A 12,796-nucleotide genomic window follows, 5' to 3' on the forward strand; every position below is an offset into this window, starting at 1 on the left:
CTCAGGATGTGAGCTCCTCTGTTTAACACCTAGTATTACTTCACACTTTTTTCCCAGAGACCATTATCACCTTGTTGTCAGGGTTGTCATTTGAAAGAGCTAAAAACAGAAATAAAGCTCTTGACATTTTTTCTAGACCTCTTTTCCTCCAACCCAAAACCCTCTTCTTCCCCGCTACTCCCCCTTTGGCGAGGATGTGGGTTTTCAGATTGCCGCGTAATGAAAGACTGCTGTCAAAACCACAGACACTGGATGAAAATGTCATTAAAGTGTAATAAAGCTGGACTTCCATGGTGGTATTTACATATCGAATGGAGGACAGGGAGGCGGAAGGGGGTCTTTGCAGCAGGCCTACCGTTGTGTTGGTTGCAAAAGCCCTGTTTTCAGACTGGAATTGAATTACGGGCCCATAATGCAAACCACACATGCTGCCTGCGTCTGTGTTGGCCCTTTGTTGAGCAAAGACCTTTTTTACTGAAACCACGTTGGCCAATTGCTGAGCTGTGGTGGGCTGTGTCCTTTACCTGTCCTCTTAACTTTGTTGTGTTAAAGTCCTCACACATTTCATGACCTACTGGTGAACATTGGTTAGTTGTGCTTGTAGCGTGCTGATTATCTAGTTTTACTGCTGGTCTTGGTCTTGTCAGTGTGTTGGCCTGTATGGAGGGAGAAGTCAGGACTCTAGCTGTCAATGAGCCACCTATGGCCATTTTTTTTTCTGTGTTCTGGGCCCACCTCCAGAACTCACAGTACTTTTCTACTGGCTGTTAATTCTAATAATACTGTCATTGAACCACTGCGGGAAGTGTCAATCAAACGTTTTTAACCATCAGCCAATAGGAGAGCTGGCAGTAGGGGGGAGGAGCCTTGCTAAACTCCGCTGATGGTATGCTGTTTTTGGAGAAGACCGCAACCCAACAGCGGCAAGAGTGGGTTTTTCTCTCGTTTATGTTTTTGGAACAAAACATTTCTTGGGGTAAGGATAGGAAGAGCTACTTTTGGGCTGAGTGGAGAAGTGGAGGGAAAGAGCTGCACTCAATTTCACCACGGTCGCTCGTTCTCTCTCTCTCTCTCTCTCTCTCTCTCTCTCTCTCTCTCTCTCTCTCTCTCTCTCTCTCTCTCTCTCTCTCTCTCTCTCTCTCTCTCTCTCTCTCTCTCTCTCTCCCCCTCTCTCTCTCTCTCTCTCTCTCTCTCTCTCTCTCTCTCTCTCTCTCTCTCTCTCTCTCTCTCTCTCTCTCTCTCTCTCCCCCTCTCTATCCCTGCCAAACCACTGTCTCTAGCTGTCTGTACTGTAGATGCCTGTCTCCTCTCCAGAAATAACGTCCATACTAGTGATCAGCCTGACCCCATCTACCCCTCAACCTGACCCATCTATCCCTCTAATCTGGCCCCATCTACCCCTTCGACCCTCAGTCAGAGCCTTGCAGCCTAACCCAAAATGACCGCATCTACCCCCTCCTCGACTCTCCTCCCCTCCCAAGGTCACAGGGTCGAGCGGGGTTACGACCTCATACCCCAGGCTACTGTTGTATCAGCCCTTAGACCAAACACAATTACCCAGCAGTAACCAGGCGGGCCCAGAGGCAGTACAGCCTGTTCTGTACCCAGCAGTCAGCCAGTCAGTCAGTGTGGGAACTGGAGCAGTCCAGCAGCAACAGGCCTATTATCATTGTGAGGGCCAAAATCATCTGGCTCAGCCTGAACCTACCAGCATCATAGCTTGCTATTCCAGTTGGAGTTTGTTTTTGCGGGCTGGGTGAGGAGGCAGAGAGTCCTCCTCGGTGCCCTGCCATGGTTTAAACATGAGTAGTGTGAAAGGCAATCGCTCTCCAGAGTGCTGCTATTGTTCACGGGGCCAGAGTGATACATCTCCCAGCGCTCACAGAGCTCTCACCCTCCACACAGTACGTGTGTGAGAGGTCTCAAACCGCATGGCTGCATAGAATCACGGCCAATGAAAGCTTACAACACCCTGCTCTCACACCAAACGAGAGCTCTGTAACAATTAAACTGCCACAGAATAATGTGTGAGATCCTATAGAGAAACCAGCTATGTTTATTGTATGAGGCCATTCCAAGTCTCCTTTTCTACTGAATTTGTCCTTGAATAGGTGTTTTCTCCTATTCTATAACAACTCCTATATTCCATGTGTTGTAGTGCCCCTGTGTCCCCTCTCTTTCCCTGTCTCTGTGCAGTGTTGTTGTACCATATTTTTTAATGTCTTCCTGCCTGTCGCTCTCTCTCTCTCTCTCTCTCTCTCACTCTCTCTGCAGTGTTGAGTCTGTGAGTGACGGTCTATTCCACACGGTGGAGCTCCTGATTCAGAACCACTCTCTGAGCCTGGTGGTGGACAAGGGAGCCCCCAAGAGCCTGGGCAAGCTGCCCCGCCAGCCCTCAGTCGACTACAACACACAGCTCTACATAGGAGGTAAGTAGAGACCCATATAGCACATACCTGTACACACCATTACATTATTTCTAAAAACACCACCGCGCATACCTACTGATTTTGAGGATGCTTAAAGATATTGTTTCATAAGCCTATTTTTTTGCATTTAAATTTCACAAAATGTCAGAACATCAAACCAGAATGTCAGAATGATCTAACCCCTTCATTCTTCCATCCCTACTCCACCTCCTCCTCCCCTCCAGGTGTGCCCACAGCGGTAATGGCGTCCGGCCTGCGTTCAGGTCCCGACCGCAGCCCCCAGGCCTTCAACGGCTGCATCCACAACGTCAGGATCAACGGAGAGCTCCAGGATCTGGGGGCAGCGCCGCGTGGGATGGAGGGCATCCTGCCAGGCTGCCACTCTTGCAGCGTGTGTGCCCAGGGGGCCTGCAGACAGAGGGGGGAGACGGGTGTGTCCTGTGAGTGCCCACCCAGCCGCAGCGGACCCCTCTGTGACCAGAAGACCGCCCCTAGCCCCTGTCAGAGCAGCAGGTATGGCCTACACAGGACACCTCCATATAAGCCTTTAGTCATAACTCATTCATAATGAATTAATCATTGCTTGAGGCATTATCCTCATCAGTACATTCACACAGATACAAATGGACTCATACTTTTACACTTTCTCATGTTTAATAATATTATAAAATATGAATAATATGTACTCAACATGTGGATAAATTTTACACACAAAACACACACACATTAACATTCCTCATATTATCGAAATCTCTTTGTTCCAGGTGTGTCCATGGGCTGTGTGTGCCTAAGGCGTCGTCCTACATTTGTCATTGTGCTGAGGGCTACACAGGGCAGTACTGTGACAGGAGAGAGGAGCCCCAAGCTTGTAGGGGACACCAGTGTGGACACGGGGAGTGTAGGGTCACAGAGAGCGGGGAGCCCTCCTGCCATTGCCAGCCGGGCTACACTGGCCCTACCTGTGACGCAGGTGAGAGGAACACACACACACAGAAACTGTCATGCTGATGTATGGACATTTTATTGTATACAGAAACTTGATTCTCAGAGGTCCATAGGAATTATATGCAATTCTTCAGTTAGGCTATCTAAAATAAAACCATGAATAAAATCAGATGTTATAGTGACACTGAACCGTTCTGATTGCCCCCCTCACAGAACCGGCGTGCCAGGGAGAGGTGGTGCGTGAGCTGCTGAAGCGCCACCAGCCCATGAAGACGTGCACCTCCACCAGTAAGATCCCCCGGGTGGAGTGTCCCCGCGCCTGTGACGGAGGCTTCTGCTGCGCCCCATCCAAGAGCCGGAGGCGGAAAGTGGTCTTCAAGTGTACCGACGGGACCTCGTACTCTGAGGACATGGAGACCACCCTGGAGTGTGGCTGTGCCAAGTGCCCGTTGTAATATCATGTCATCGCCATGGAAACAACCACAAACAAAACAAGGGACCTGCTGCCAGAGGGCAAAAAGAAAATATATTGTAAAATAAAACATAGAACTTATTTTTATTATGGGATTTTTTTTTTTTAAAGAAGAGACTTGATAATTGTTTTTAATATGTCGAATATTATTGTCATATGAGAAGTTATTTTGTACCTTAAGAAAAAGAAAAAAAAAATGATTAACATTCCTGAAAGTATATGAATTTATATGTATGTATAAATCTATATAAATGTATAACCTAACCCATGGTTTTTATTTGCTCAGTGTATTATTGCATGTGTGTGTACGTGTTGATACGGTAGGGGAGTCTTTGGACACTTTAAATGTGGAGCGAGACAGTGAGACATCGAGTTGTACAAAAAGGCTGCGAAGGGAAGGAGGAGTTGGTGCTGAAGCTCCCCAGACATAAAAAAGAGGAAGGCAGTCTTTGTCTCATCTTCAGCTATGGAGGCAAACAAAGGAACTGTCCCACTTTGCTCCCCAGCTTTATAATGGACTTCATCCCCACCCCAGAGCTAGCTGAGCTCACTCTAAAGGATATGAACTCTTATCCATGGAGCTTGCAAACAGTGATCGTTACTTTGTGCCATAGGAAACCCCTTTACATTGTTGTTGTTGATTTGTATTTGTTTGCTGTTTCACATGAGAGATTCTAGAGTACAAAAGAAGTTCAAAATACATATTTGTGGTTGAAAATACATATTCTCAATGGCTTGTGCTCACTTGGATGGGCCAAGATGGCTTCTATAGATTTCTTCTAGACAGAGTCTGTAAGCCAGTGAAGTTCTCCTGAGATTCTTTAACGTGTTTGTTTCTTGCATGATTGCATGTGAGCAACTGACAGTCCAAGGCAGAATGTGAACTTTCTTTATGATACGGCAACGGAATAACCCTGCTGCCATTATAAGATGGTTCCACTCATATAAATATAGTCTAGATTATATTTCTATGGGTTCCAATCATGCAGTTTGTCCTGGTGATCTGGAGTCATTCAGCAAGATAACTTGGTGTTCCAGAATCCTCCGAAGGAGAACTTGTTGTGTCTGTGGTCACAGCTCAGATGGAAAAGGACTTTATAATGCCTGGCCTACCCTGGCCTGGGAAATCATTGTTGGACTCAAATCATAACCGTCCATTACTACTAACACTATTAAATGCATAGATGAAGCCCATAACTACTGTATTGTTTACTTTATAAACATTTGTTTACCACAGGATTTGAGGTATCATCACAGTCGTCCCCGTCAGTCAAAAAAGTATTTGGTAACACTTGAATTCTATATTATTTCACTACCACACATTGATACTGTTATAAAGTGCAGTACATGTCAAATAAAGTGTTACCAAATATTCCTTCCATTGAGAGTTTGGCAGTGATCAAGTTCATTACACCCTTTACCCCCAGTCCCTCATGCTAACTACTCCAATACCCCCATGCCTCAAAACATTAAATTAAATGATTCTGTATGTATGGAAAGTGTAGGCTCTACAATGTAAATTATCTTATGTGAGATGCCTTATATTCAGTAATAATAATAATGACTATAATGTTGGCATACTATAAGGTGCATCCTCCAGACATAGATTTATTTCTGGTAAAACATGAACTTCTGAGTGATGCATAATTATGTTGAAATTAAACTACCATGAAACTAGCGTCTATGTTTGAGTTGATATTAGACTGTCTGGCCAGACTGCATGCTCTTGACATTGGAGAAATGCAGTGGCGTGTATTCATGGATGCTAAGGGAAGTCAGGCTTCCCCTAAAAATGTACCTTGAACAAAACATATAAAATCAATTATATTTTGTCTCTCTGTGTTTCATACATTTCCTTCAATTCACATAAGGCTGAATGTACTGTATCTCACCGGAGAAAGCATCCAAGCCAGCGAAACAGCGCCCCTCTGTCTCTGTATGTGTAGGCCATCTATCTGGTGCTGTCTGGTCATAAAGAGTATGATATTGTTGCCACCTGTGCATTGAATGCAAAGCGAGCATTTGGCCTCCCTTGATAAAAGAAAAGGTATAAAATAATAGCCAATCAGCGTTGAGCTAAACTAAGTGAGCTCAACTGTGAATGGTCCTGGCACACCCAAAAAAAGTGTCAAGGGAAGCCATTTTGGATTTGGCTTCACTCTGATCACATCACATGAAGAGAAATACGTCATTGACAGAAACAACTTGAGTTGTTGCATCTGGTGTTGTTGTCCTCCGGTGGCTAGCTAGCTAGCTAAGATTGGCCCTTTCCTAAATTAGCCATGGATTGAGTTAGGGATGATAATAACGGCGATTCTGATCAACCATAAAATCATACATTGTGCCCCTGGACTGAGAGGACAGAATTTCAATATGTAGCTAGATGTAGAAGACTAATGTTAACTAGCTAACGTTGCTCATGAAAGGAAGTTAGGCAAGCGAGCAAGCATTTTAGCCAGGTAGCCTAAAACAACAAAAAATGAAAGTGTGTACTGTATGACAGAGTAATAGACCGTTTCATCAACATGAAAGAGAGGAGGATTGGAGGTAGTTTGCGAGGCAAGTGATGGCGGTGCAGAATGCCTCATGAGAAATCTCAATATTCATTATCTCTAAAACGGACTAAATAGTAGCACTACACTGATCCATTTACTCGTGGGCAATAACATTCAAGCTGGATAATAACCCCAAAAAACGAATAAGGCTAGAGAAGTTTATTGATAAATATTACGAACGCAGTCGAGGTCAAAACATGTCGGAGAGGAACCAGGGAACAAAAATGAAGAACCAAACTCCAAGCGAAAACTACGAGATTCCTCGACAGACATCGATGATTTATGCTTTTCACCACCTGGTACGGTAAGAGTGGAAACCGACCTGCTAAAATCAATCAATTATAAATTGGGCGTACTTGAACTTGTCAGTAAAGAAAAAAAGGACATAAAGGCGAGCCTCGAGATAAGTGATGATAAAGGTATAAAAAGACATAAAAGGTACAGTATGTGGGTATGTGTGGGTGTATTGTGATGGAAGGTGGGGTGTGTGTTTTTGTGTTTGGAAAAGGAAAATGGTTGCAAATGCCAGAGCCCATGTGTGTCTGCGAGCAGGAGTTGTGACAGAGTGCTTTCAATTTTGTGCAGATATGGGATATACATTTTACAGTTTTTCTCGATTGCTAAGACACATTTCTTGAAAGCTGCTCTCCTTTTCTCTTAACTGTGAACACAAAACCCAATTTTCAAGCTACATTCACAAAACCTCAGACTCTTCTTGCAAAACCAAACTTTCACCTCAAAACAGTTCAATCTGTGCTCAAAACTGAACTATGTTGTCAAATCGTGCCCCGAGTCAATCAAAATAAAAAACACCACTGAACAGTCACTAAACACTACATAGAAAAATAGAAAACACAATGCTCAGGACATGAAGCTGGATAAATAAATGTTTATTGTTCACTGTAGGCTAAATGCATGTTGCAAAACAAAAGAAACTGTGCATTTAGCACTTGTACAAAAAGACAAAACAGAAATCTTGTGCATTTACATGTAGCACTTGTAAAAACAAACAGAAATCTTATGCGTTTGCCACTTGTGTACAGTAAGCCCATGTAAAAATAAAGTACAAAAATATACAAATAAGTGCATTACTCAGCCACAGCATCATGTCTCCGTACTGGGTCAGGCCACAGGACTTCATCCACATCACAGGCCACATTTTGTCTGGCCAGGCAACGGGGAAAAAAACCCTGGCATGCCGTATCCAGGCTTGGCATGCCTCCACACCTATGTCACCACAGGCAAGTCCCATGGCTTGCAGGAGATTTACCCTGGTGTAAGGTTGGCGTTCATATACCTTCCACCGCCATGAGGAGAAGAATTCCTCAATGGGGTTTAGGAAAGGGGAGTACGGTGGAAGGCAAAGATTGATAAAACCTTGGTTCATATTGTACCACTCTCTAACCTGGAGGGCTCTGTGAAAACTCACATTGTCCCAAACAACAACATAGATGGGATGCTCATCCTGCTGCCCTAACAAAGCATCTCGCATGTGATTGAGGAAAATGAGGAGCTGGTGAGTGTTGTAGGGCCCCAGGTTGGCATGATGGTGGACAACCCCATGATTGCTGATGGCAGCACATAATGTGACATTGCCACCACTCTGCCCAGGAACACCAACAATGGCCCGTTGGCCAATCACATTACGTTCTCTCCTTCTCCTTTTGGTGAGATTACAGTTTTTCTCGATTGCTAAGACACATTTCTTGAAAGCTGCTCTCCTTTTCTCTTAACTGTGAACACAAAACCCAATTTTCAAGCTACATTCACAAAACCTCAGACTCTTCTTGCAAAACCAAACTTTCACCTCAAAACAGTTCAATCTGTGCTCAAAACTGAACTATGTTGTCAAATCGTGCCCCGAGTCAATCAAAATAAAAAACACCACTGAACAGTCACTAAACACTACATAGAAAAATAGAAAACACAATGCTCAGGACATGAAGCTGGATAAATAAATGTTTATTGTTCACTGTAGGCTAAATGCATGTTGCAAAACAAAAGAAACTGTGCATTTAGCACTTGTACAAAAAGACAAAACAGAAATCTTGTGCATTTACATGTAGCACTTGTAAAAACAAACAGAAATCTTATGCGTTTGCCACTTGTGTACAGTAAGCCCATGTAAAAAAAAAATTCTGGCCAGGCAACGGGGGAAAAAAACCCTGGCATGCCGTATCCAGGCTTGGCATGCCTCCACACCTATGTCACCACAGGCAAGTCCCATGGCTTGCAGGAGATTTACCCTGGTGTAAGGTTGGCGTTCATATACCTTCCACCGCCATGAGGAGAATAATTCCTCAATGGGGTTTAGGAAAGGGGAGTACGGTGGAAGGCAAAGATTGATAAAACCTTGGTTCATATTGTACCACTCTCTAACCTGGAGGGCTCTGTGAAAACTCACATTGTCCCAAACAACAACATAGATGGGATGCTCATCCTGCTGCCCTAACAAAGCATCTCGCATGTGATTGAGGAAAATGAGGAGCTGGTGAGTGTTGTAGGGCCCCAGGTTGGCATGATGGTGGACAACCCCATGATTGCTGATGGCAGCACATAATGTGACATTGCCACCACGCTGCCCAGGAACACCAACAATGGCCCGATGGCCAATCACATTACGGCCTCTCCTTCTCCTTTTGGTGAGAATTAAACCCAGCTTCATCCATGTAGATGTATTGATGGGGTCTTTCCATTGCATCCAGTTGAAAAACCCTCTGTAGAAATAGATATAGTTTGTAAGTGATACGGAAAAAGTGATTTAGGCCACTACAGTAAATCACTACTTAGAGTAATCAACATTGAATGTGTCTGGATATATGCCAACCTGTACATACTGGAATCTTTGCTCTTTGACTCTGTCTGAGTTGCGATCAAAGGGCACTCTGTATAGCTGTTTCATGCGCAGTCTGTTGCGCTTGAGGACACGATCAACAGTAGAGAGGCTGACACTGTTGATACCCTCAAAATGTAATGGTCCTCAATGATCTTCTGCTGAATTTCGCTCAGTTTAATGGCATTTTTCTTACGGACCATATCAACAATTAGGGTCTCTTGGTGTGGGGAGAACATACCTGTCCTCCCACCCCCCATGTGGCAGTCTTTCAATTCTACAAAAAAGAGAACATGGAGTTACAAAAAATATACATGGAATACTAGGCCTACAAACAGTTAGACCAACCCTCCATTACAATACTACAGTACATTGGTACAGTGATGTACTGAAACATATATTCACTTACAGTATACTGTGGTACAGTATATAGTATGTCATACAGTAATTGCTGTCAACATTTACATACTGTACTATAATGTCAAAAAAAGGTAATTACCTGTTCTCTTCTCTAAATCTTCGGATTATGGTGGACACAGTGAATCTACTGATGTTTGGTTGTACCCTTTGTCCAGCCTCCCTCATGCTCATACCATGGACAAGAACATGGTCAATCACAGTAGCTCTGATTTCATCAGATATTACTGTTCTTTGTCTTCGCTGACCACCTCGACCACCTCGACCTCCTCTCACACGAACTCTTCCTCTCAGATTTCTATCCATTGTAGGGCCTCACAAACCAGTGCTCTCTGAACTGGCTTACTGTATATGTTCCCTCACATCATTAGCCACAAGTGTGATCAATTTTGAGTTGTTGTGTTCAAGTGGTGATACCTGTGCTCTAATTGTGTTTAACTTTTTGTCACATGTGCTCACCATTATGCAGCACGGGTGCATCACAATGAAATGTGTTGGCAAGTTGTGTCTAAACAGGTGAAAAGTGCTTATGGTTTTGCCAAAAGAGTGATTGATTCAATCAGTGGGTTCAGGCAACTGAGCATTTGGTTCAGACAATAGGGTTTAGTGTTTTAGCAATTGAGAAAAACTGTAAACCCAGCTTCATCCATGTAGATGTATTGATGGGGTCTTTCCATTGCATCCAGTTGAAAAACCCTCTGTAGAAATAGATATAGTTTTGTAAGTGATACGGAATAGTGATTTAGGCCACTACAGTAAATCACTACTTAGAGTAATCAACATTGAATGTGTCTGGATATATGCCAACCTGTACATACTGGAATCTTTGCTCTTTGACTCTGTCCGAGTTGCGATCAAAGGGCACTCTGTATAGCTGTTTCATGCGCAGTCTGTTGCGCTTGAGGACACGATCAACAGTAGAGAGGCTGACACTGTTGATACCCTCAAAATGTAAATGGTCCTCAATGATCTTCTGCTGAATTTCGCTCAGTTTAATGGCATTGTTCTCACGGACCATTTCAACAATTAGGGTCTCTTGGTGTGGGGAGAACATACCTGTCCTCCCACCCCCATGTGGCAGTCTTTCAATTCTACAAAAAGAGAACATGGAGTTACAAAAATATACATGGAATACTAGGCCTACAAACAGTTAGACCAACCCTCCATTACAATACTACAGTACATTGGTACAGTGATGTACTGAAACATATATTTACTTACAGTATACTGTGGTACAGTATATAGTATGTCATACAGTAATTGCTGTCAACATTTACATACTGTACTATAATGTCAAAAAAAGGTAATTACCTGTTCTCTTCTCTAAATCTTCGGATTATGGTGGACACAGTGAATCTACTGATGTTTGGTTGTACCCTTTGTCCAGCCTCCCTCATGCTCATACCATGGACAAGAACATGGTCAATCACAGTAGCTCTGATTTCATCAGATATTACTGTTCTTTGTCTTCGCTGACCACCTCGACCACCTCGACCTCCTCTCACACGAACTCTTCCTCTCAGATTTCTATCCATTGTAGGGCCTCACAAACCAGTGCTCTCTGAACTGGCTTACTGTATATGTTCCCTCACATCATTAGCCACAAGTGTGATCAATTTTGAGTTGTTGTGTTCAAGTGGTGACACCTGTGCTCTAATTGTGTTTGACTTTTGTCACCTGTGCTCACCATTATGCAGCACGGGTGCATCACAATGAAAATGTGTTGGCAAGTTATGTCTAAACAGGTGAAAAGTGCTTATGGTTTTGCCAAAAGAGTGATTGATTCAATCAGTGGATTCAGGCAACTGAGCATTTGGTTCAGACAATAGGGTTTAGTGTTTTAGCAATTGAGAAAAACTGTAAAATAGATTATAAATATAGTTGATTTATTTATTTTCTTATCATGATGGAGCGTTCCCCAACCCTGTACCCTAGACACCCACCTGAGCGAACCACACACTAAGGAGAAATCCTTATCTGTATTATGCAGCCAAGACAGAAAGATAAACGCGGTCAGAGACCCACTAAAGCAGCACTGCCCCCTCAAGAGTCTGAGCCTGCCTGGCAGGATTGGTCCAACAAAGCCAAAGCTGCTAATGAGAACCTTGATGACCGTGTACCTAGCCGTTGGGGTACCCCCACCCAGGTAGTGGCAGTGCTGGCAACACTAGCTGCAGTAACCCATGGGGAGGGGTTCACATTCGGACAATCAGAGGGTTGCAACGCCAGGGTTGTGGGTTTGATTCCCACGGGGGGCCAGTATGAAAAATGTATGCACTCGCTAACTGTAAGTCGCTCTGGATAAGAGCGTCTGCTAAATGACTAAAATATAAGGGTGGGGACTGTGTGTGTGTGTATCCCACATCTGTTGCTATAGGGAAATAATGTTAGGGACAATACAGGATGAATCACAATAATTGTTTGCCAAAATAATGATTGCTTGCCAAAAATGTATTTTTGTAATGCCAATCATGGTTATAGGTAACCATCCTTCGTATGAACTGCCAACATTATTATGCATATTATTTGTTAATTTGGAAATAAATTAAGATATGAGTTAATCTGCTTCGGTTCTGTGGGTGGCACTGTGTGCTCATTTTAAAGGATGGGTCCCAATCTCTCAAAGGCCCTGGGATACAGGTGGACAGGGGTGGTCTGCCAGTCACTGGGACGACAAGTTAATTGTAAGGATTTTAATATTATTATTTTTTTTAATTGATAATGTACAATTAACTGCTGTACAGAAAGACTAATGTGAAGGCCAAATTACAGAGGAGGAACATTTTGTTGCAATTAAAGCCTTTAAGTCCAGGAAAACTCCAGGGCTGGATGGCATACCAGTTGAGTTATACCAAACCTTTTTTGATGTACTCAGAGGACCATTATTAGCATGTTTTAACCACTAAATATAAAGATCCAGTCCATTTTAAAAAATGGAGGCCCCTTACACTTCAGTGTTGTGATGCAAATATTCGAGCAAAGTGCATAGCACTAGGAATTAAAAAGGTATTGTCGGATATTATTAACCCTAATGTTAGAAATTGCGTAATTCAAATCTGGTATTGGAATAAGAATCAAGAGATCTTCAATCCAAGCTTAATTTATTATATACAAAATGTATGTATGATAAGTATGAAGGTTCGTA

General features: G+C 43.3%; 1 protein-coding gene across 4 annotated transcripts in view; it reads left to right on the top strand.

Annotated features, from left to right (window-relative positions):
- The window catches only part of LOC121545412 (slit homolog 3 protein), a 194,543-nt gene extending 188,863 nt beyond the window's left edge, over positions 1 to 5,680 (top strand). For all 4 annotated transcript variants that reach the window (XM_045208274.1, XM_045208277.1, XM_045208280.1 and 1 more), the window contains 4 exons: positions 2,275 to 2,429; positions 2,654 to 2,942; positions 3,194 to 3,399; positions 3,588 to 5,680. In XM_045208274.1, the coding sequence (XP_045064209.1) occupies positions 2,275 to 2,429; positions 2,654 to 2,942; positions 3,194 to 3,399; positions 3,588 to 3,829 (892 nt within the window). In that variant the 3' untranslated portion in view covers positions 3,830 to 5,680. The remainder of the gene's footprint in view (positions 1 to 2,274; positions 2,430 to 2,653; positions 2,943 to 3,193; positions 3,400 to 3,587) is intronic.
- Positions 5,681 to 12,796: the final 7,116 nt, after the last annotated feature.

This window comes from Coregonus clupeaformis, chromosome 3 (genome assembly GCF_020615455.1).
Source record: "Coregonus clupeaformis isolate EN_2021a chromosome 3, ASM2061545v1, whole genome shotgun sequence".
Classification (NCBI taxonomy): Eukaryota; Metazoa; Chordata; class Actinopteri; order Salmoniformes; family Salmonidae; genus Coregonus; species Coregonus clupeaformis.